This window comes from Mustela lutreola, chromosome 9, assembly GCF_030435805.1.
Source record: "Mustela lutreola isolate mMusLut2 chromosome 9, mMusLut2.pri, whole genome shotgun sequence".
NCBI lineage: Eukaryota > Metazoa > Chordata > Mammalia > Carnivora > Mustelidae > Mustela > Mustela lutreola.
In genome coordinates, this window is record NC_081298.1 from 24148856 (window position 1) to 24173939 (window position 25084).

General features: G+C 41.4%; 2 protein-coding genes across 7 annotated transcripts in view; both read right to left on the reverse strand.

The window, feature by feature from the left end:
* Nucleotides 1-243: 243 nt before the first annotated feature.
* Nucleotides 244-25084, reverse strand: part of ASIP (agouti signaling protein) — a 138435-nt gene continuing 113594 nt past the window's right edge. For 3 of the 6 annotated variants that reach the window (XM_059133496.1, XM_059133495.1, XM_059133499.1), the window contains 4 exons: nucleotides 6379-6548; nucleotides 5062-5174; nucleotides 2174-2272; nucleotides 244-1627 (listed from right to left, as the gene is read on the reverse strand). In XM_059133496.1, coding sequence (XP_058989479.1) covers nucleotides 1451-1627; nucleotides 2174-2272; nucleotides 5062-5174; nucleotides 6379-6538 — 549 coding nt within the window. In that variant the 5' untranslated portion in view covers nucleotides 6539-6548 and the 3' untranslated portion in view covers nucleotides 244-1450. The remainder of the gene's footprint in view (nucleotides 1628-2173; nucleotides 2273-5061; nucleotides 5175-6378; nucleotides 6549-25084) is intronic. The other 3 variants (XM_059133500.1, XM_059133501.1, XM_059133502.1) reach the window with 3 other exon arrangements.
* LOC131807826 (large ribosomal subunit protein uL23-like) lies at nucleotides 11575-12101 on the reverse strand. Its single transcript, XM_059133503.1, has one exon. It carries the CDS (start codon nucleotides 12099-12101, stop codon nucleotides 11625-11627), a length of 477 nt encoding a protein of 158 aa, XP_058989486.1. The 3' UTR covers nucleotides 11575-11624.

Below are 25084 nucleotides of genomic sequence, written 5' to 3' on the forward strand. Positions count from 1 at the left end.
TGATCTGCCTAGAGTTGGCAATATGATTCTTATTTCATTTATTTGACTGCTTTGTTGATCTGTTAACTTACCTTAATAAAGTTTAGATTTAGTTTTTCTTCTTTTTGACTTAATTCTGACTAGATGTGACTTTGAGTTGGAGTTTTAAAATTTAATCCTTACTTAATTTTACTTTATTTGATTCAGTTTAATGTATCTAACTTGTTTGGATTCGATGTGGTCTTTGATTTATGTCAATTGACATTTCATATGATTTGAGATTTATTTGATTTTATTTGATTCTCAGTGAAAATACAATTGAATGATTTGGATTAACTTTCTTCCACAGTTAGCAAACTAGTACTGCTGACCTAGCTTAAGACATATTTGATTCCTGTATGACCCCTACAGATTCGTCATGAGGAATCCCGCGGTAGAATGTAGAGAGCAAGATGGAGTCACTCATGTCAAGCAGGGGCCTGTGTCAAGCAGTGATGGAAGCAGCTAAGGGCATTGCAGCCAAGACCAGGTATCACTGAGACCAGCACCAGCTTTTGACACACTCCGAAGTGATAACCAACGGAAACAGAGGAGGTCTGTAAAGGCTCAAGACTGATTAAATCCCTTTTAAAAAGAGGATATTTGCAGCAAATTGTGAAGACTCCTCAGACACTGACCTCGCTCTGTCTGATCACTTCAAAGCCAGCTGCTGCTGAAGGCTGCCTGGTTGATGTCTGAAAAGAACAGAGCTCCTTCTTATTTTATTATGTTATGCTTGAACATAATAAACAGCAAGCGCCAAGAGCTGACCCAGACCCGAGTGAGGCCTTATCTCAACTGCTCGCTCACAGATATTCACCTTCGGTTTGTTAACGTCCTGTCCTCCGTTCTGTATGGTTTGTTATGTGATTTCTACTTTGCTTTGTGCCACCCTTAAGAAGACAAGTTAAACACGTGGTGAAATGTTACCGCGTTTAGAGTATTGAACCTGCTTTATAATTGTTCATCGTGCTCTAGGACTGAAAAAGCTGACCTTGTGGAAGGACACAGCCCATGTGTGAGTCTTCATAGCGAACTCCTGACGGGCAACTTGGCGTGTTCTCAGGTTTAAAGGTCGGGATGACGTCTGATTCCAGCAGAGAAGCGGACGAGCGGTTAAGGAGGCGGCAGCGCTAGGGCGCGGGAAATCGGGTTTCCCATGCCCGGGAAACAGAGCATGCGCAGTCCACGGGTCTTCCGCTGTGAAGGAGCCGGGAGTAAGGGAAGGGGATCTTTGGGGTCCTTTAAGGAAACAGCCACACACTCTGGAGCAGCCTACATATATTTGGGGTTTAGCCGGGCCCAAGCCAGGTCTTCTGGAAGCCCCGCCTCCGGGAAGCTCCGCCCCAACCTAAGTAACTGTACGCGCGCCGGGTCCTAGGAAGGCACCGCTGTTGGAAGTCACCGGTGCCCTGGAGGCGGCTGGGCGCGCTCAGCAGACGGGGTTCAGCACGCGGCAGGAGCAGGCGCTGCGGAAGAAGTGGCACTGGCAGGAGGCGCAGGGGTCGCAGCAGGCGGGCGCCGGCGACTTGCAGCTCGCTCGAGTAGCCACGCAGGGGGTGGGTGGCGGCGGCCGGGGCCGGGCCACGGTCTTCGTGGAAGAGTTTCTCTGCGGGGAAAAGCCGGGACTGCCCTAGCCGGCCACGCCCACCCCACCGGCCTCGCGTCGGCCTGGGAACTCCTTGCGCCGCAGAGGCCCCAGACCAGACATCCCCACCCGCTGCCCCACGGTCGCTTGGACTTCATGCCCTCCGGGGACCCCACGGGCACCTGCCTCCCCCAGTCATCCACCCCCTGCCTCCAAATCCATTAACATTTACTCACCTGGCTGGGCTTGGCCCACTTTTTTCCCTAGGGAGTTCCACTCTGTTCTAGAGTTTTCACCCCCTCTGTTTAACCCCTTCTAGTGAATCCCCAATCTCTTCTCAGTCCTGCCTTCACAGTAAGTCGGATCCACCCACTTCTTCACCGCTTCGGATCCACCCACTTCTTCACCGCTTCGCTGCTCCACGGAGTGGTTGTATGATGGCAACCACTCCGGCTTAAAGCTCCCAGTGGGTTTTCTTTGAACTTAGATTAAACCATAAATTTCACTTTGGCTCTTGAGGCCCTCAGGCTTGGTCCCGCCCACCTCTCTGAGCTGAGCCCTGGTTACCTCGCGGCCTGCATTCCACGCATCGAACACAGGAAATGAGTAGCCATTAGCCATATGAAGCTTCTGAGGACTTGAAATGCGTCTAGTGCAAAGGAAGAACTGAATTTTCAAGTTTTATTTAATTTTAATTCACTTTTAAAAAAAAGTTTTATTTGTCAGAGCGAGAGAGTGCGCACTAGTAGGGGGAAGGGCAGGCAGAGAAAGAAGCAGGCTTCCTTCTGAGAAAAAGAGCCCAATATGGGACTGGAACCTAGGACCCTGGGATCCCGACCTGAGCGGGAAGACAGGCCCTTAACAGACTGAGCCACCCAGGTGTCCCTTAATTTACATTTTAAAATAGAAGCAGTGTAAAATTTTTTCTTTAAATAATTCTTTTCTTGTTGTTGTTAGGACTACAACGGACTATTAAAATTTAGCATTGGAATTGAGATGTACTGAGTGTAAAGGGGCACCACCAGGTTTCAGAGTTAGCACACACACACACAGTAATGTGAAATATCTCACTTTTTATATTGGTTACATATCAAAATGATAATATTTTGGATATACTGGGTTAAATAAAATATTACTGAAATTAATTACACGTACTTCTTTTTACTTTTTAAAATGTGGCTACTAGGAAATTTTAATTTATATATGTGGCCCACATTGTATTTTTTCTTTCTTTTTTTAAGATTTTATTTATTTATATGAAAGAGCACAAGCGGGGGTTGGGGGGTGGGGGGAGCAGCAGCAGGAGAGAAACAGGCTCCCTGCTGAGCTGGAAGCCCAATGTGGGTCCTGGGGTCATGACCTGAGCCCAAGGCAGATGTTTAACCAGCTGAGCCACTCAGGCGCCCTTCACATAGTATTTGTATGGGGAGTCACTGCTTGAGATTACCGAATTTTTCAGTAAGTGCTGCTTCCTCCGGGAGGTCTTCTGAGATGAATCTTCCCTTCATTTTCATCACCATGCTTTAATTCCTTTACAGTGTTTATCATTATCTGAATTTATTTTGCCTATTTATTGGCTTACTTGCTGTTTGTCTGTCTTCCCCACAAGAATGTAAACTCCATGACGGGGGGGGGGGGGGCTCTATCTCTTGTTCCCTCGTATAGTCCCCATACCTAGCATGCAAATACATTTGTCAACTGTGTTTTCTTATATGTCAATCACCTGATCAGCTTGTTCACAAAAGGTCTAGAGAGGAGCAGGGGCTTTCTCAAGATCACACAGTACCAGGTCTAAGACAGGAATAATGTGTGCATTTCAATAATGCCTTAATCTAGTATTTCCCACAGTGTGGGAACCTGTGCCACGGTAGTATGATTTTAGGTGGTACACGACTATTAAGTGACATTAGATCACATAGTGAGAAAGGGCTCTTTTTTCAATCTCTTTCAACTTGAAAGGCCCCAGTTGGTGCCAATTTATCATTAATGCTTTCCTAACTCTCTCTTCCTTCCTGCCTTTCTTCTTTTATATTTTATTAATTTATTTAACAGAGAGCAAGAGAGCACAAGCAAGGGGAGTGGCAGAGGGAGAGGGAGAAGCAGGCTCCCCACTGAGCAGGGAGCCAGCCCCAGGACCAGGATCAGGACCTGAGTAGAAGACAGATGCTTAAGCTTAACTGACTGAGTCACCCAGGCTCCCTTTCCCAACAGTTTCTAATCTGACTTTTTTTTTTTTTTTTAAGATTTTATTTGTTTATTTGACACAGAGAGAGAGAGATCACAAGTAGGCAGAGAGGCAGGCAGAGAGAGAGAGGGAAGCAAGCTCCCTGCTGAGAAGAGAGCCCGATGTGGGGCTTGATCCCAGGACCCTGGGATCATGACCTGAGCCAAAGGCAGAGGCTTAACCCAGTGAGCCACCCAGGCGCCCCTCTAATCTGACTTTTAACACAAAGAAAGACTCCCAGATTTAGAGCATTTGACAAGCAGCCCCATCCAGCTAAAATCCACTAACAATGTTTCATTTTCTTTATAATTATTTATATTGTTACCTTCTATTTATGGCAAGTGATATTGATTTCCTCTCATAGTTCTATATTTTTAAGTTTTAATTTTTAAAGTATTTGTTTAATTGAGAGTGAGAGAGAGCACAAGTGGTGGGGGGAGAGGGAGAAGAAGAAACAGATTCCCCACTGAGCAGGGATCCCACCATGGGACTCCATGCCAGGACTTTGGAATCATGACCCGAGGTGAAGGCAGACATGTAACTGACTGAACCACCCACGTGCCTCTTGAGTTTTAATTTTAGACAAATATATTAAGTAAATAAGTGAAACTCCGTTATGGCAAAAATTGTGGGGGTGCCTGGCTGGCTCAGTCAGTGGAGCATGTGACTCTTGATCTCAGGGTTGTGAGTTCAGGCCCCACGCTGGGTATAGAGATCACTTACAAATAAAAGCTTTCAGAAAAAAAATTGTGGGAAGTAGTTCTGAAATAACTAAACTTTAGGACACAGCATATTCATGCAAAGAACGAGAGATGGTGACATTTCAGTCAGAGGGCTAGCTCAGATAAGAAGATGCTTTTTAGGCACACCTGGGTGACTCAGTTGGTTAGACGACTGCCTTCAGCTCAGGTCATGATCCCAGGATCCTGGGATGGAGTCCCGCATTGGGCTCCTCCTGCTTGTGCTCGCTCTCTTTCTGGCCAATAAATAAATAAATCTTTTTTAAAAAGAAGATGCTTTTTAGCATGTAAGCTATTTCACTTAGTGAAACTTAGCTCTCTGGGCTTCTGTGGGGGGTCTGATTCAGAGCTTGAGGCCAGGAAGTCTTTAGATAGCTTTCAGCTTCTTTTGTTCATGTAAGGCTGGAAAATCTTTCATTTAGTTCCTAGTTAGAATTCCCTTTTAAGTCCAGGCCCACCCCTACCCCCACAATGAAAACTCCTGGTCCTACCTTGGAAGATTTCTTCTTTTCCGCCTCTTTTCTACTGATCCTTTTGGATTTCTTGTTCAGTGCTTCAAAGAGAGACAGAAGGAGCAAAGCCAGATGTTTCTGGAGGTCACAAACTGCAATAAATTGGGAGGAGCCAGAGGGGGCTCCAGGAAGTCTCAGGGTGGGGGAGAAGAGGGGTTGGTTGGATGAATCATAACTTGGGACTTAGGCCAACAGGTTCTTGATAGCCTGGCTGCTGACCTGGAGTGACCTCTGAGGGAAGGCAAAGAGGAAATCAAAAAAGGCCCTGAAAAATGGGTTCAGTGCCATGTACACGGATGGACCTGTGTTTCTTGTATTCCTCTTTTTCATTTCTCAGAGTTATGGAGCAGACACACTTGATTTGAATCCTGACTCTGCCATTTAACAGCTCTGTTTCCTTAAGCAACCTACTTAATCTTCTTAAGATCCAGTTTTCTCATCTGTAAATAGGGTATGGTAAGATCCACCTTGCAGGATTGTCTTGATAAAAAAGTTATGTTTATAAAATGAGAAGCCTGGCACGTCAAAGGTGATCAAAGGTGATACTTCCCTGATACATTGAGAATATTCTCTTTTCCTAGTGAGATGTAAGGCCGTGAGGGACATTAGTTTAGAACTTGTGTTCTGGAATTAAACACCTGGCTTTGAATTCTGGCTCTGCCAATTAAGAACTTGCGCGATCTTATTCAGTCACTTAACCTTAAGCCTCAATTTCCTCAACTGGGAAGTAGGAATGAAAATAGCACTCACTTTACAGTGTGCCTTGCACACAAGGTGTATATCTGTTACTATTGTTTTTATCAGGTGAAGTTGAACCAGAAAATGTTCCATGCCAGGCTGTAATGCCCCTGGTATTTTCCCTGAGCAGTTATTTTCAATTCTCAACCTTGAAAGGACTAGTTCATCCCACACTCAGTTATATTCTGCAGCATTTTCTAACATTTTTATTGTTGATTTTTAAGCTTTAACATTTTACATTTTAACATTTAATATTTTTACAGTTCTGTGATTCAGTAAGTTTCAGAAATGCTAAGTTGAACCAAGTTCACGAAGTGTCTTCCCTTCAGGGTTTCTCAGAGCCTTTAACATGCAAAAATTGTTTATTAAATTGGTGGTATACAGGGCTTTTTAAAACCATGAGTCAAGGAATATTTTATTCCTCGAGGATTGCTTTGAAGAATAAGCAAAAAGGAGCTCTGACTTATGTCACTGAATCCTGGGAAGCATGTTTGACATCCTGTAGTCCCTTCTCATGGGCCAGAGTCCAGAGACTAGGCACCAAGACAAGCTACTTACCTACAATAGAGACAGAAGGGAAATCCAAGATTTTCACGGAGGAATTGTCCCGTAGGCTCCTGTCATCCCTGGGCTTTTCTTCAGGTGGCAGGTGGCTGGAGGGAGTGAGGAAGCACATGGAGACCAGCAGGGTGGCCAGGAGTAGGTGGAGGATATTCATCCCTGGAGGCCTGAGTGGGACAGAGAAGGCAGTCAGGCTGGTGGGTCAGGAGTCCTGGCAAGAGGATGGGTCATCCTCTTGCTTTTGTTGTGTTTCTTTGGACTGGTGCTCTGACCCATTTCCTAAGTGTTCTGGTAGAGCTGGAGGACCACCAAGGCTTAGGACAGGAAAGGGGGACTGAGGAAGGATGAAGAGAGAAAAGGAGCATCAGGGAGAGGAAGAGAGACACAGCAAGGAGGGAGATTGAAGCCAAGAGAAAAGGAATATATTGCAGTTTTCTCTGTCATCCAGAGCATGGGGTGATGGGTTTTATTTTTTATTTTTTTTTAAGTCAGTTGCCCCAGGTGACCCTAGACCTGGGCAGAATTTTTGAATGGTCCCCAGTAGTGCCTCATTGTGGCCGAGGTTTTACTAAGGTGCAGAGGATAAAGCTCATAAGACTCTCTGAGAAACAAGCAGTGATAAATGGCATCTTCAGACAAGTGTATGTCGTTGCATTTGATTCCCATGTCCAGAGGGAATGAAATGGTATGGTTTGCATGAGAAGGATGGACCTGTTGACATAGCCTAACTGTATTTACTGACTTATTACTGGCTGGATTTTGATGAAGCAGACAGATCTCAGAGTGGATTTATTCCCATGAATCCTTTGTTTGGCTTAATCAGGGCTCAAAGCTTCAGTAGCGTCTTCACTTTCTCTGAGTGTGGGATCCCCACTCTTCCCCTGCTCTGTGGGCTGCTCTCTCTGGCCTGGGGAAAAACTGAGGCTGCTTTTCCAAAATCTCTCTGCCCTGCCACAAAGCATGGTGGGTGAGAAAAGAATAAAAACAATCTGCTTATGCTGGTCCTGCCCACTCCTGGGTTCCCCTTACAGAAGTCTGGCAATTCCTAGCCTACTCCCCCAGCCTAACAAACTACAATGAATAAAATAATAATTTCTTAGAACCTAAGTAATTTAGTGGAACTATATGACTAAACTGAGTCTGAGAACGGTGAAATCTCAGTGGAATTAATCTTACTTGTATGTTGGGAGAGGGCAAAGAATGAGTATTCCTTGCACCAATCCTGGGGAAGGATATGTATATTCTAAATGTAATACAATATAGCCCTATAATGCCTAGTTGTATTATCATCCTCAGGGTCAGATTTTTTTTTTTTTTTTTTTTTTTTTAGAATTCAGAATTTTGTGGATTTTCGAAAGCTAATATCATCTATATCCTATATTAAACTACATACAAGGGTTCTGGGAGCACTCCTATAAAATTTTTGCTACTGCAGCAAAGAGATGGTGATATTCATAATAAGCATAAAAAAGACTATGAATTGACTTGCATCAATTGAGGATGGGTTTTGTTGCTAAGAGACTTCAGGTAAGGTCAGGTTTTGCCGCCAAAGGAAGAAAGAAAACTGGCAGTTTTCAGACTTTTGGGATTTTGCAATTTCAGGTAAAGGATTATGGACCTCTACAAACCCTCATTGCTGTTACTACTCAACATGGAACACACGCTCCCTGCTATTAATGCAAGATAATAATGCTGACAGCAATGACTACCTATGCAACTGTTTCTCAAGAGTAATTTATCTTTCCCTTCTGTCATGGTGAAGACTCTTCTTTGATCCGTGTATCACTGGAGATAATTCCTTCTCTTAAACTTATCATCTGGTTTAAGTTACTGCTTAGGATTTAAGATGAATTTCTGTTCAGCATGGTGGATGTAAAGAATCCAGAAAGGGGAGTAGGTTAGCTGGATGTACTTGCTATTTAAGTGGCTGTGTGACCCTGGACCCATCCGGGCCTCTGCTTTAAAAGAGAGGCTAGGACTGCATGATTTAGTACACATATACGAGGCACAGAGTTGAAACTTTAAATAAAGATTTGTTTAATGAGTGAAAGAGTCTTAAGAGCTTCCTATTCTAAAATCTAATGAATCAGTGATATCGGATTCTTGCTTCCTGGACTTTGGGACAGGTTAAACAGTTGCACAAAGGTTTTGTTAAGGCCATCTTTGAATCCTTAAGAGTTAAGGGATTTGCAAGTACTTTCATGTGACTGAATCTGATTAAATCCTGGAAAAGAGGGCATGGAAAGTCATGGCGAAATGCAATTGGCTGTGTATCTCAGAAGTCTTGCTGGTGTGTGTGTGCATATGTGTATGTACGTGTGCTGTGCCAGCACATGGGTGCTAATGAATAAGGACCCTAACTGAGGAAATAGGGGAGACAACAGTATCCAGATCATCCCTGAGTATGATAAAATGAGTAGACAGTATATCAGTACAGAGTATACACTCACTGTGCACTGCAGACATTCCCTTAGCTATGGCACTAGGGGATAGCCTGATATCTTAATCCTTTAGGGTCAAGCCTTGGTCCCCAAAGCAAAAGAAGGGATTATAATTCCCCAGTGAAGAGGAAGGGCTAACCACTTATTGGAACAGAGGTATAGTGAGAGATAAGAACTGAGGAAGAGGAGAAGGCACCAGAGTTTTCCTGAAAAGAGCGAACAATATTAGCTGCTGACCATACTAGGTGTTAATGAGGTGCAACCCTGACATCCTGCCTTGGGTTTTGCTTGTGGCATCAGTGAGGGGAGCCAGGGTGTTTGGGAAGCCAGCAAGCTGGCATTACTGAGAAGGTGACCGGGCTTTGTTGGTTGTAATAATGGCTTCTAGCAGTCTTGCCAAGCACCGATTGCCAGGGACATAGGGGTCTGGGTGAAGCTCATCCCTGTGTAGGAAAAAAGTGGTCAGAGGCAAAGTAGTGTTTGATAGAGGCCTAACATGGAGGAGCATCTCTTATAGGCCAGTGGTGCTGGAGGCAGACTCTCCCCTGATCAATCTTTTGGAACAAAATATATACTTGGGAATAAAGAGTAATTAATCCAGGAGGGAATCTTAACCTTTAAATTATCTACAAACCTTTGTCCGTATGTGCATCCCCCCCTCCCCGGGGAGAAGGTCCATGGCTTTCTCTGGATCTATAAGGGCCCCAAAAATGCTCAGAACCCCTTTTTTGCAACCTGAGTGACGTTCATCCAGAACCACAGGCACATGAGAACAGAGGATACTTTTTTTTTTTTTCTGTCCAGGCAATAATTGAGTTCTATACTTGGGAAAGTGTGCTTTTTGGAAGGGGCATATCATTCCAGTACTGGTATAAAGTAAACATAGTACTGAAGCAAACCAAAGAATATAAACATTATGGTTTCATTTGTGAACAAATATCAAAACTCCTTCAAATATAGATATGCTTACATATGCAAAGAAAAAAGAGTGGAAGGATACACATAAAAATTTTAAACTTTTTTTTTTTTTTAGATTTTATTTCTTTATTTGACAGACAGAGATCACAAGTAGGCAGAGAGGCAGGCAGAGAGAGAGAGGAGAAAGCAGGCTCCCTGCGGAGCAGAGAGCCCAATGCGGGGCTCGATCCCAGGACCCTGGGATCATGACCTGAGCCGAAGGCAGAGGCTTTAGCCCACTGAGCCACCCAGGTGCCCCCATATAAAAATTTTAATAACGAATACTTCTTAGGAATGGAATTGAGGATGGCAAGTCAGGTAGAGACACGTACTTCTTCATGTACTTCTGTATTTGAATTTCCTTTTCAAGAATATTATCACTTTGGGGCACCTGAGTGGCTCATTTGGTTAAGTGTCTGCTTTCAACTCAGGGCATGATCTCATGGTCCTGGGATGGAGCCCCACTCCCTGCTCAGCAGGGAGTCTGCTTCTCCTCTCCCTCTGCTCTCCCCCTTCTTCTCTCTCTCTCAAAAAGATAAATAAAATCTTTTAAAAAGGGAGAGGAGCAAAATGGCGGAGGAGTAGGAGACCTAAATATCACTGGGTCAGTGTCGTTCAGCTAGATAGTTATCAAACCATTCTGAACACTTACAAACTCAACAGGTGATTGAAGAGAAGAAGAGCAGCAATTCTAGGAACAGAAAATTGACCACTTTCTGGGACGTGCAGAGAAGTGAATCTGGGGCAATATACAGGAAGAGAGACCGTGGTGGTGGTGGGGGAAGTGGTAGAACAGGAGCACAAAATTGGAACTTTTAGAAGTTTGCTCTACTGAAGGACATTGCTCCAGAGGCTAAGCAGGGGTGAAGCCCTCATAGGGACAGTGTGGTCTCAGGACCTGTGGTGTCACAAAAAGACCAGGGGTGTCTGAGTGTGGCAAAGCTCCCAGGTATCAGAGCGGGGAAGCCAGCGGCAGAGATGGAGCTGAGAAGTGGGCTCTCAGCTTGGGGTTACCTTAAACCATGATTCAAGCACAGTTGGGCCCCTGTTATTTGGGCAGGGACCCCACAAGTGGCAGATCCAGGGAGACCCCCTCCTTCCTCCTCTGGGAGAAGCAGTGTAGGAGCATGCTGCAGCAACCTGCTGGGTTTGGAGACTCCAAATGGGGCCATGCTCCAGAGATAGAAACGCTCCATCAGAGGCTGGGTGAGTACAGAGTGAGGCTGGAGACCAGGGAGACAGGTGTGAATGATTGCTTTTCTCTGCAGGCACACTGAGGAATGGAGTCCTGAGTTCTCAGCTTCTACAGGGCCAGATATTGGGAGGCCACCATCTTTATTCCCATCCTCCAAAGCTGTTCAGAAATTGTTCAGGGAACAAAAGCTACTGAGAGCAAAACTGAGCAGATTACTTAGCTTGGCCCCTGGCAAGGGCAGTGCAATTCCAATTCAGGCAAAGACATTTGAGAATCAATGCAACAGGCCCTTCCCCCAGAAGATCAACAAGAACAGCCAACAAAGACCAAGTTCACCAATCAATGAAAATTGCAAAACTTCAGAGCTCTGGGAATACAGCACATAGACTTTGTGGCTTTTTCCTCATGATTCTTTAGTCTTTCAAAATTAAATTTTTTAATTTTATTTTTTTCTTATTCTATTTTTAAAATATTTTCCTCTTTCTTATTTTAATGTTTTTTAAACTATTTTATCTTATCAGTACATAAAAAAAACTTTAAAAATTTTCATTGTTATAGTCATAGTCTATCCCTTCATTGTATTTAACCTTATTATTTTTTTTTTTTTATCATGAAAAAACTGTATTTAGATTTAGCCAGCTGGACTCAGTTTAGATGATCCCAATTTTGTTGGCAACATCCAAAGCATCATAGTCAGGGGCCAGCCAAACGTATGCCTTCTTCTCTCCATCAGACCTGATTAAGGTGTTGACCTTGGCTACATCAATGTCATAGAGCTTCTTCACAGCCTGTTTGATCTGGTGCTTGTTGGCCTTGACATCCACAATGAACACAAGTGTGTTGTTGTCTTCTATTTTCTTCATGGCTGACTCAGTAGTCAGGGGGAACTTGATGATGGCATAGTGGTCAAGCTTGTTTTTCCTGGGGGCGCTCTTTCGAGGGTATTTGGGTTGCCTTCGGAGATGCAGAGTCTTGGGTCGTCGGAACGTAGGTGATGTGCGGATCTTCTTTTTTTTGTGACTGTGGACGCCTTTAAGCACCGCTTTCTTGGCTTTCAAAGCCTTTGCTTTGGCTTCGGCTTTGGGAGGGGCAGGGGCTTCCTTCTTAGCTTTTGGCGCCATCTTCATAAAAGGGTTAACCTTATTTTTTGTATACATATAGGTTTTTCTTTCTTTAAAATTTTGGAAGGCAGTTTCTTCTAATAGACCAAAATACACCCAAAATCAAGTGTGTGGCTCTGTTCTATTCACCAGTCTAAGATATATCTATATCTATATCTATATCTATATCTATCTATCTATTTATATATTCATATATTTATCCCCCCCCATTTTTTTCTCCCCCCAGTTTTGGGTCTATTCTGCTTTGGGAGTGTATATTTTTCTGGGGTTGTTGCTACTCTTTTAGTATTTTTGTTCTCTCATTCATCTATTCTTATCTGGATAAAATGACAGGGTGGAAAAACTCACCTCAAATAAAAGAACAAGAGGCAGTACCAATGGTTAGGGACCTAATCAATACAGACATTAGTAATATGTCAGAACTAGAGTTCAGAATGACAATTATCAAGGTGCTATCTGGGCTTGAAGAAAGCATGGAAGATACTAGAGAATCCCTTTCTGAAAAAATAAAATCCCTTTCAGGAGAAATGGAAGAACTAATATCTAACCAACTTGAAATTTAAAAAGCTATTAATGAGGTGTAATAAAAAATAGAGGCTTACTGCTAGGATAAGTGAGGCAGAAGAGAGAATTAGTGATATAGAAGACTAAATGATGGAGAATAAAGAAGACAAACAACTACTGGACCATGAAGGGAGAATTTGAGAGGTAATTGATACCATAACATGAAATGATATCAGAATAATTAGGATCCCAGAAGAAGAAGAAAGAGAGAGGGGGTTAGAAGATATATTGGAGCAAATTATAGCAGAGAATTTCCATAATTTGGTGAAGGGAACAATCATCAAAATCCAGAAGGCACAGAGATTCCTCCCCCTCAAAATCAATAAAAATAGGTCCATACGCTGTCATCTAATAGTAAAACTTGCAAGTATCAGTGACAAAGAGAAAATCCTGAAAGCAGCTTGAGACAAGAGGTCTGTAACATTCAATGGCAGAAATATTAGATTGGCAGCAGACCTATCCACAGAGAACTGGCAGGCCAGAAAGGAATGGCATGATTTATTCAGAGCACTAAATGAGAAAAATTTGCAGCCAAGAATACTATGTCCTGCTAGGCTGTCATTGAAAATAGAAGGAGAGATAAAAAGCTTCCAGGATGAACAAAAACTAAAAGAATTTTCAAACATGAAACCAGCCCTACAATAAATATTGAAAGCGGTCCTCTAAGCAAAGAGAGAGCCTAAAAGTAACAGACCAGAAAGGAACAGAGACAATATATAGTAACAGTGACCTTACAGACAATACAATGGCTCTAAATTCATATCTTTCAATAGTTACCCTGAATGTAAATGGGCTAAATGCCCCAATCAAAAGACACAGAGTATCAGAAAGGATAAAAAAACAAGACTTGCTGTCTGCAAGAAACTCATTTTAGACCCAAAGACACCTCCAGATTTAAAGTGAGGGGGTGGAAAACCACTTACCATGCTAATGGACATCAAAAGAAGTCTGGGGTGGCAATCCTTATACCAGATAAATTAGATTAGATTTTAAGCCAAAGACTATAATAAGAGATGAGAAGGGACACTATATCATACTTAAAGGGTCTGTCCAACAAGAAGATCTAACAGTCTTAAATATCTATGCCCCTAACATGGAAGCAAGCAGCCAATTATATAAACCAATTAATAACAAAATCAAAGAAACAATATCAACAATAATACAATAATAGTAGGGGACTTTAACAGCACACTCACTGAAATGGACAGATCATCTAAGCAAAGATCAAGGAAATAAAGGCTTTAAATGACACACTGGACCAGATGGACATTGCAGATATATTTAGAATATTCCACCCCAAAGCAACAGAATATACATTCTTCTAGAGTGTGCATGGAACATTCTCGAGAATAGATCACATCCTGGGTCACAAATAAGGTCTCAACTGGTACCAAAAGATTAGGATCACTCCCTGTATATTTTCAGACCACAATGCTTTGAAACTAGAACTCAACCACAAGAGGAAAGTTGGAAAGAACTCAAATACATGGAGGCTAAAGAGCATCCTACTAAAGAATGAATGGGTCAACCAGGAAATTAAAGAATTTTTAAAAATTCATGGAAATAAATGAAAATAAAAACACAGCTGTTCCAAATCTTTAGGACATATCAAAGGCAGTCCTGAGAGCAAAGCATATAGCAATACAAGCCTTTCTCATGAAACAAGAAAGCACTCAAGTACACAACTTAACCCTACTCCTAAAGGAGCTGGAGAAAGAACAGCAAAAAAAGACTAACCCCAGCAGGAGATGAAATATCATAAAAATCAGAGCAGAAATCAATGAAGTAGAAACCAAAAGAACAGTAGACAAATCAATGAAACTAGGAGCTGGTTCTTTGAAAGAATTAATAAGATTGATAAACCCCTGGCTAGACTTATCAAAAACAAAAGAGAAAAGAGCCAAGTTAATAAAATCATGAATGAAAGAGGAGAGATCACAACCAACACCAAAGAAATACAAACAATTATAAGAACATATTATGAGCAACTGTATGCCAGCAAATTTGACAACCTGGAAGAAATGAATGCATTCCTAGAGATGTATAAACGACCAAAACTGAACCAGGAAGAAATAGAAAATCTGAATGGACCCACAACTAGTAAGGAAATTGAAGCAGTTATCAAAAGTCTCCCAAAAACAAGAGCCCAGGATGAGATAGCTTCTCAGGGGAATTCTACCAAACATTTTAAGAAGAATTAATACCTATTCTCCTGAAATGGTTCCAAAAAAATAGAAATGGAAGGAAAACTTCCAAACTCATCTTATGAGGGCAGCATTACCTTGATCCCCAAACCAGACAAAGACCCCATCAAAAAGAATTACAGACCAATATCCTTAATATCCTTAATGAACACAGATGCAAAAATTCTCACCAAAATACTAGCCAAGAGGATCCAACAGTACATTAAAAGGATTATTCACCACAACAAACTGGGATTTATTCCTGGGCTGCTGGTTCAACATCTGCAAATCAATCAACATGATACAGTACATTAATAAAAGGAAGAACAAGAACCATATGATACTCTCAACAGATGCAGAAAAAGCATTTGACAAAGTACAGCATCCATTCTTGATCAAAACTCTTCACAGGATAGGGATAGAGATTACATACCTCAATATCATCAAAGCCATCTATGAAAAACCCACACCAAATATCATTCTCAATGGGGAAAAACTGACAGCTTTTCCCCTAAGGTCAGGAATATAGGAGGGATGTCCACCATCACCACTGCTATTCAACATAGTACTAGAAGTCCTAGCTTCAGCAATCAGACAACGGAAATAAATAAAAGGGATCCAAATCAGCAAAGAAGTAAAACTCTCACTCTTTGCAGATGATATGACACTTTTTGTGGAAAACCCAAAAGACTCCACCCCCCAAAATGCTAGAACTCATACAAGAATTCAGTAAAATGATAGGATATAAAATCAATGCACAGAAATCAGTTACATTTCTATACACCAACAATAAGACGGAAGAAAGAGAAATTAAGGAGTCAATCCCATTTACAAATGCACCCCAAACCATAAGATCCCTAGGAATAAATCTAACCAAAGAGGCAAAAAACCTGTACTCAGAAAACTATAGAATACTCATGGAAGAAACTAAGGAAGACACAAAGAAATAGAAAAAAAATTTCATGCTCATGGACTGGAAGAACAAATATTGTGAAAATGTCCATGCTATTTAAAGCAATCTACACATTTAATGCAATCCCTATCAAAATACCATCAGTTTTTTTTCCCAAAGAAATGGAACAAATAATCCTAAAACTTGTATGGAACCAGAAAAGATCCCAAATAGCCAGAGGAATGTTGATAAAGAAAACCAAAGTTGGTGGCACCACAATTCCAGACTTCAAGCTCTATTACAAAGCTGTCATCATCAAGACAGATGGTACTGGCACAAAAACAGACACATAGGTCAATAGAACAGAACAGAGAGCCCAGAAATGGACCCGGAACTCTATGGTCAACTAATCTTCGACAAAGCAGGAAAGAATGTCCAGTGGAAAAAAGACAGTTTTTTCAACAAATGTTGTCAGGAAAATTGGACAGCCACATGCAGAAGAACAAAACTGACCATTTCCTTACACCACACACAAAAACAGACTCAAAATGGATGAAGGACCTCAATGTGAGACAAAAATCCCTCAAAATCCTTGAGGAGAACATAGGCAGCAACCTCTTCAACCTCAGCCACAGCACCTTCTTCCTAGAAACATTGCCAAAGACAGGGAAGCAAGGGCAAAATGAACTATTGGGACTTCATCAAGATCAAAAGCTTTTGCACAGCAAAGGGAACAGTCAACAAAACCAAAAGACAACTGACAGAATGGGGCAAGATATTTGCAAATGACTTATCAAATAAAGGGCAAGTATCCACAATCTATAAAGAACTTATCAAACTCAACATCCAAAGAACAAATAATCCAATCAAGAAATGGGCAGAAGACACAAAAGACATTTCTGTAAAGAAGATGTCCAAATGGCCAATAGACACATGAAAAAGTGCTCAACAATACTTGGCATCAGGGAAATACAAGTCAAAACCACAGTGAAATACTACCTCACACCAGTCAGAATGACTAAATTCAACAAGTCAGGAAATGACTTGGTCTCAGTCCCTCAGGTGCCTTTCTTCAGGCCCTTCACCACCAATGTTGGTGAGGATGCAGAGAAAGGGGAACCCTCCTACACTATTGGTGGGAATGCTAGCTGGTGTAGCCACTCTGGAAGACGGTATGGAAGTTCCTCAAAAAGTTGAAAATAGAGCTATCCTATGACCCAGCAATTGCACTACTGTGTATGTACCACAAAGATACAAATGTAGTGATCTAAAGGGGCACCTGCACCCCAGTGTTTATAGCTGCAATGTCCACAATAGCCAAACTATGGAGAGAACCTAGATGTCCATGAACAGATGAATGGATAAAGAAGATGTGGTATATATATATATACACACACAATGGAATATTACATAGCCATTAAAAAAATGAAATCCTGCTATTTGCGACAACATGGATGGAACTAGAGGCTATGCTAGGGGAAATAAGTTAATCAGAGAATGACAGTTATCATATGATCTCTTTGATATGAGGAATTTGAAAGACAGTCAGAGTACCTGGGGAGTAAGGAGGGAAAAAATGAAACAAGATGGGATTGGGAGGGAGACAAACCATGAGAGACTCTTAATTTCAGGAAACAAACTGAGGATTGCTGAAGGGTAGGGAGGTTGGATAGGGTAGCTGGGTTACGGACACTGGGGAGGGTATGTGCTATGGTAAGTGCTGTAAATTGTATAAGACTGATGATTCACAGACCTGTACCCTTGAAAAAAATAATGCATTATATGTTAATAAAAAAATCTTAAAAAAAACAATCTTACTACTTTGTCAAAAAAGAGATGATAGAAATAAAATACTGAATGCTACTTGACATAACATCAAAGGATTTAAAGAAAATGGATGGAGAGTTATATTTTATTTGTGACAATGATGCTGTGGAATTTGCAGGAACTTCCTCCCCCTTTGTACCTCAAATTCCAGGTACAGTTTGCTCTCAGCATCTACTGCTCTGTCACCAAAATGTAGGGCTTTCTCATAGCATATTTTCCTTTTACCCTTCTCTGTCCTGGAAAGCTCTCAAAGTTTTTACCCTTCTGGTTCATCAGCCACTGTTTCTGATACGCCAAAACCTAGGAAAGGTAACACAAACTTTGTTATGGTTTTATTTCTCAACCAAATGAACTACACCAATTACTGAAGGTCAGAGCCAGAGGAGAAATAGCTCTCATTCATAATTACATAGTTTCCCCACACAAAATGTTCAGTGGCTGCATAGGGGTCCTATCAACCTATACATCTTTGACCCATCTGATCAACAGGTAATATACGTGGATACGACAGGTGTCTTGCTGTGCTGACCTAAGGAGGCCCCATTAGGGCTATCGGCTCATTCCTTAATATTCCTTCAGGCTTATCAGTGAGGACAACCTCTAGAGTAGCATGAAGGTGTCAATATGTTTTATCCAGTTAGTTTTCTCCTAGAATAGCCAATTGAGCAACAAATATTTTTTGAGGTTTCCTTCCCATGACCGTTAGTGTTACAGGATTAAGTAGACCTCTAAGCAAGGCAAGAGAAGGAGAAGCAAAGAAAGAAGGGTCCAGAGAACTTCAGGACATGGTGCTAGGAGAGCAGATTTTGCTAAGCGTGGGAATGGGATACCAAAAGAGAGGAAGAGACTGATGGAAAGGGCCTGAAGAAAGGCACCCAAGGGACTGAGACCAACATTCCAAGGGATCATTTAATTGACCTCATCCATAACAGGTGGGAAAATCATTAGAAAGATAAGGCCAAGAGAGCATAAGGAATTCACCAACCTCACAGTTAGTTCTTGCTCTCTTTTTGGTTAACCTGGTCCTAGAGATTCAGCATCCCTGACGAACTGCTAAACAAAGCTACTCTAAGCCAAGCCACCGATACCTTTACCTAGACAACTGTGAATGTCCCATGTGTGTATGAATGTCTCTTAATTGACATCCTGCCTCCTTTCTTGTCCCATCGCATCCTTTCCTCAAATAGTAGCCAGAGGGATTGGAGAAGAGGGGCACGATTCAAATCACGCATCACTCCCTGCTTAAACCCTGTTAGAACTTTCCATTGTTCTTGGAATAAAACCAGAATTTCCTACAAAGCCCTGTTACTGTCTCTGGACTCATCTGATAGACTCCCTGCTGAGTCACTATATTCTAGACATATTGTACTCCTTTCTGTTTCTAGAATATGCTAAACTGTTGCCTATCTCAGGGCCTTTACACCTGTCATTCTCTTAACCCTAAATGTTCATTCCCTGGCCTTGAACTTGGTTCCCTCATCTCTTCACATGGCTGGATCATTGGCAATCTTTGGATTTTTGTACAAATATCACCTCATTTTTTATTTTTACCACTTTATCTGAAAGTGTCCTTTCTCCAGTTTCTCTCTATCCCATTATCCATTTCTTTCATAGTTCTTACAAAATTAGCAATTATCTATGCTTATCTCCATAATGTCTTCCCTTCTCTTGTAAAATTTAAATTTCCAGAAGGTAGGGACCTTGTTGTCAAATTCATTTTGCTGCCCCCACTACTAAGCACTGCCTGGCACATAGTCAACCCTCAATAAGTATTTGCCAAATAAGTGAATGAATCAATGGGTAGCAAAAACAAAAACAAACACAAACAAACAAAACAAAACCAACAACAGAAAATCTATAGATTTGCTAGTCCCCTCAGGCCAACAGGACAGGTTACACATCAAATTTGATTGTGATTCAATGTCTTTTCCTTGGCTTTTGCTCTACTATGTTGGGGCTTGGACAATTCTTGAGTTTCATCAGTATCCATTATCTGAGTGCTAGGATAGGACTCTGGCTTTTCTTAATATCTTTGATCTTGTGCTTGACCAAAAAAGGTGAAAGAGACCATTTACTCTGTGAATAAAAGTGTCTGGCAAGGGGGCTGAGATGGGCATAGAAGAATTTTAGGGCTTTAGAACAGGAAGAGACTTCAAGGATCTTGTTCAAGGAACTTAAGCCTGGTTATGCATTAGAATTATCAGGAGAGTTTTTGCCACTATGCCCACAATACTGTGTTAAGTATTGTGTACGTACTGTAAACAAGCACTTACTGTACTTACATACAGTAAGATGCACGAATTTAAGTATTCAGCCTAATGAATTTTAACTTATATGTATACTTACGTAACCACTACTCAGATCAAGATATACAATACTTCTTTCACTCCTGAAAGCTTCCTTAGGCATCTTTCCAGTCAATACCTATTTTTTACCCTTCCGAAGTAACCTCTATTTTCACTCTAACCACCATAGATCAATTTTTCTGGTTTTTGTATTCCTATAAATGAATCAGACTGAATGAAATCCTTTGTGTGGGATTATTTCTTCTTTTGCTCAACATATTTTTGAGGTTTTATTTTTTCATGAATTTTTGTTTGTTTCATAAATAAGTAGTTTGCTCTTTTTTTCCTGATTAGGATTTCACTGTAAATACATCACATTCATTTATCCATTCTCTTGGAAAGCTTTTACAAGAAGTAAACCCAAACCTTGTCCTAGGCTCACTGAATCTGAATCTCCAGGAATGGAACCTGGGAGGCATATTTTTAATGTTTCCAGGTAATTGTGGTGTATAGCCATGTGCGAGAAACAACACTAATTTTTCCCAACCACCCTGGTTCTACAGATAAGAAAACTGAGGCTACAGTAAGAAAGGAGTTCTCTAAGTAGACACTTGAACCAATAAGAGGCAAGACTAGAACTTCTTTCACTGTGCTACTCTTTCCACTGCAAGACAACTCAAACTTCTAATTAATAATTAGTGACAAAGACAGGGATGTGACTCATAATAGCTTCTGTTTATTGAGTACCAGCTATATGCTAGACTCTGCTCTAGGCACATTATGTACATTTAATCCTCTCCATAAACTACATATCATAGCTGAGGAAACTGAAACTCAGAACAGCTCAAAGGACAGAGATAGTGAGTACGTAGAGAGGCATCAATCCCCGGTCTGACTCAAGTCACACAAGAAGGTTGGCACCTTTTCCTAAGGTAGAAAGGAGGAACACTACAAACTCATTGGTGTAGGGGCCTGCGGTCCTGACCTAGTCCAGCTTGCTACACTAGAAATAAACAAAACCAAGCAAAACAGTATTTACCTTGCTTTTCAAACCCTGGTTTTAGAACTTCTTTAGTTCTCTATCCTCACTGTTCTATCAGTGAAAGTTGTTGACTGTCAGATTAATTAAAAATGTTCCAGCTAAGGAGAGGGTGATATGTTTGCTTAGCCACTTGCTCTTCCTCCTCTACGGATCAGTCTCCCCACAGTGGTGGGGACCACAAATACTACCAGTGAGTCTGTCAGGGATGCCTCTCCACATCTGGGAAGGATGTTTCCCAAAGTGGGGAGGGCCTTGACTATTTCACCAGGGAGTAAACTGACCCTAGCAATCAGAAACTAGAATAAGTCAGCCACATCTGCTAGTTGAGATGTTGAACCTGGAATTCTGAGAGTCTGGAAAGCTCTGTTTTTCAATAATGAGGGAGCCTGGGAAGTATAAGGGAAGGGCCAGCTGAGGAAATAGAGCCTTCTCTTTTGCAGCTGGTGGCATTGAGGGAGCCGAATGGGAAAGAATGGAGAAGGAGAGAAGAAGACTTGTGGGTATTGACAAAGACTCTTCCTGGTCAGACTTTAGACTCCTCTGAGGCTTCTCAACTAGGTCTCAGCCTTGGTCCTCCTCCTGTCTTTGGCCTGCCTACCACATAATTTTAGCAAGAATCCTGTCAATTTAATGAGACTCTCCCCACCCCTGATATCTGATCGATTTCCTCGTGCCCCACTTTGATGTACAAGGCTGCCTTTAGCAAGAATCCTGTTAGGTCAGTTTAGCAAGAATTCTTCCTAGCCTTGATGTCTCCTTTTAGTAATTCTGCATCCACTGACCCTCACTCTGCTTGTGGGTTCTAAATCCACAACTATCTTTGCTGTGTTTGGAGTTGAGCCTGATCTCCATCCTTTATTGCATTATCCCTACTGAAATAGTCTTGAAGAAAGTCTTCCTTAACCATTTTAACAAGCATCAGAATGATTTCTTCTTTAACAATACCAAAACAATTTTATTTCTTGTGCTGTTTCTATATATACAGAAAAATCTGACTGTCGTGACTGAATTGACTAGTTTAATTTTTATACCTTTTTTTTAATGACTAGTCTATATTTTTATTATCTGATGCCAAACTGGATAATATTCTAATGGGTGGTTTGGGTCTTAACAGCCTGCTTCAGGACTCTTCTGCAGAGAGCAAGAACCATGTGTCAGGCAGGCCCAGGATCTGCCTAAGGGACCCTGAGTTAGAATTTGAGAGAAGGTTTAATTAAGGCTCTGTTTTTTTTCAAGAAGCAAAAAGGCACAAATCATCCAGGCAAGTGCTTCTCAGCATGAAATATGTCTCCATGTTCTACTGAGACAGAGGTCAGAGTCCAGGCTTCCCAGATATTCATTCCCAGAGTATACAAGGAATACAATACTTGTAGGAGTTGCTAAAAAGATTACTTTGTTCTCCTGACAATGTTCCTTTCAGTATGACTTCGTGCTTATTACTCAACAAAAACCTTAGTGGGGATTTCACTGATTTTGTTTTTGTCTTCCAGAAACTACTTCTCTCCCATTTCTTTGCCCTGGGCGATGCTGTCTTCTGAGTCTCTAGATCCCTTTGACTTGGGGTACATTCTGCACTCACTAAGCATGACCTGAAGCTAGGCCGATGCTCTGCTACAGCTCAGAACTTTACAGCAGATGGAAGGGAAGAGGTATTTTTGTCAAATGAAATTTTCTGCAGAAAAGGTTCAAGGCAGAGCCAAGGATATACAGCTGAACAAATCCTTTTTTTTTTTTTTTTAAGATTTTATTTATTTTAGAGAGAGCACAAGCAGAGGGAGGGGCAGAAGGAAAGGGAGAAAATCTCAAGCAGATTCCATGCTTAGTGCAGAGCCCTTTGTGGGCTTGAACTTATGACACTGAAATCATGACCTGAGTCAGGGACACCTAAGTGACTGAGCCACACCCAGGTGCCCCACAGCTGAACAAATCTTAAGACTCTGTATGAATTAGTTCCAAGAGAAAGTAGAAAAAGTTTTGAAACAGATGCCCATGCAAGTGTTTCGGGAGTGGGTCATGATCTTTTGATCCCACAAAGTCCTCCAAAATAACCAAAGAGAACCCAAAGTGGCTCCAGTGTGCCATTCCTTCTCCTACCATCACTTCAATGGAAATGGCAGAACAAATGTCCAATGTTGCTGATGTGGAACAAATTCATCCACAATGGAAAATATTAACCCAAGCTTTCCCCTGGGCCAATAAAATATGCCAAAATGGACATCCACTCTGAAAACTCAAACATTTAGAAAGGAAAAGGAGGCTTTGCCATAAACGGACTTCTGGTTATCTGTTTTGCTTTTAATAAATATGAAATGAGCCAGTTTTACACAAGCAGATTGATCCCAAATCCTAAATTCCGCTCTGTGACAATCATTAGAAATCTGATACCATAGGTGACTTTCTGAAGACATTAAAGAAGTGCTAAAATCTGACTCTGGAGTCAGAATTGAGATCTTGGAGTACTTCTTTCTTACAACTTTTTTTTTTAACTGCTAGGACATGGAAAAAGCAAAGAAAAGTGAGAAGCTACTAGTTAACAGAAAGTTAACTGCTTTCACTAACAAGTTCTTTAAACTTTCCAAAGTAGTAGCAGCTTCACTCATTCTGAAAGCATATTTCAGTTGCTAACTAAACTCTATATGCTTCCCCTTGAAGAACCGAGGCCAAAGGAGCTTTGTTTCTGACCTTGCAGCAGAAGAGGCTTGCAGCTTGTTTGTCCGTAATTTCAAAGACAAGAATAAGGAAACTGCCAATCATATTACAAAAAAATTATTCCAAGCTTCACTCCATCTCATGGGCAGGAAGATTTTCACTGATGCACAATGAAAAGAACTGTGTCATCAGCTGAAAAGCAGCAAGGAGAGAAGACCAAGAGAGCATTTATTTTACAGAGAGGATCTCTAACAACTCAGGTCATTTGAAACTTAAACCCAGAGAAGAAGATGGGGTCTCTGCGGGCAGCAGAAGAAAAGTGTTTTCGTCCTACTTAGAGTGCCCTTTAGTCAGCCTATATAATGAAGGGAAGCTGGAGCTGTGTCTCTTCCCCGTCCTTAAGCAGCAGAGGCAAGATGTGTTGTGGTGAGATTTTTAGACCTGGGGAGCTCCCAGTGGCTGGCTTCCCATCTCATCCTTTTGCTTTCAGTCAAGCAAAGGCTGTGCCTTCATACTCATTCTGTCAGCCACAAGGATATCTAGCTACCCCATATTTGTTGTTTGATTCCATATATTTCTCCTCAGTTTTGGAATTGGGAATTGGGGTTGACACCAAAATTAGAAGAAGTTGAAAAGGAAGTGGTTGTACTGAGGACACTCATGACCAAGATTTAACGAGAATTTACCTCAGAATGGATCCCAGGAGATAGAATGAAACTTTGACTAAAGGAGTTAACCTGGAAAAAACAAAACAAAACAAAACAAAACAAACCTGCCAGAGAAGGGTTTAATTTAGCTTCTTTCAGAAATTCTGGGTGGGCTAAGGAGAGCTTGGTGGAGAAGTTAAACCCTAGATGGGAAGACTGTTGAGGCCTCGCTTGTCTTATTAGTAAGATCTTTTGGAGACTTTCAGTATTGGTCTCATAATTTTCCAATTTCTATGTAATTTCTGTCAGTTGAGGATCTGCCCTTCAGCTGACTCTGGAGGTTATTAGGCTGTGGCTCTTCTCTTCTTTTTCATTTGGGTTTTACTTGAACAAATTAGAACTACAAGGTCACAATTTATAGCCCCCTGGGTAACGTGAAGTTTAGAGACTCTCTAGAAGGGAACAGTTTCTACAGCAAGAGCCCTGCAGCAAGCATTATTTGTTTTTGTGAGGATGTCAGTGAAAGAGTTTGAAAGGAAATAGCACAACTCTACATTGATTTAGCCTTACTTCCTCATATCTATTTTTAAAATTCCAGTAGAGTTAACATACAGTGTTCTATTAGTTTCAGATATACAATATAGTGATTCAACAATTCTATAGATCACCCAGTGTTCACCAAAATAAGTGTACTCTTAATCCCCTTCACTCTGGTTTCACCCACCTCCACTTACCACCCCTCTGGCAACCACCAGTTTGTTCTCTATAGTTAAGAGGGTTTGGGGGGGTTGTCTCTTTTTTTCTTTGTTGTTTTGTAGTTTTTCTTAAATTCCACACATGAGTGAAATCATATGGTATTTGTCTTTATCTGACTTATTTCAATTAGGAATATAGTTTCTA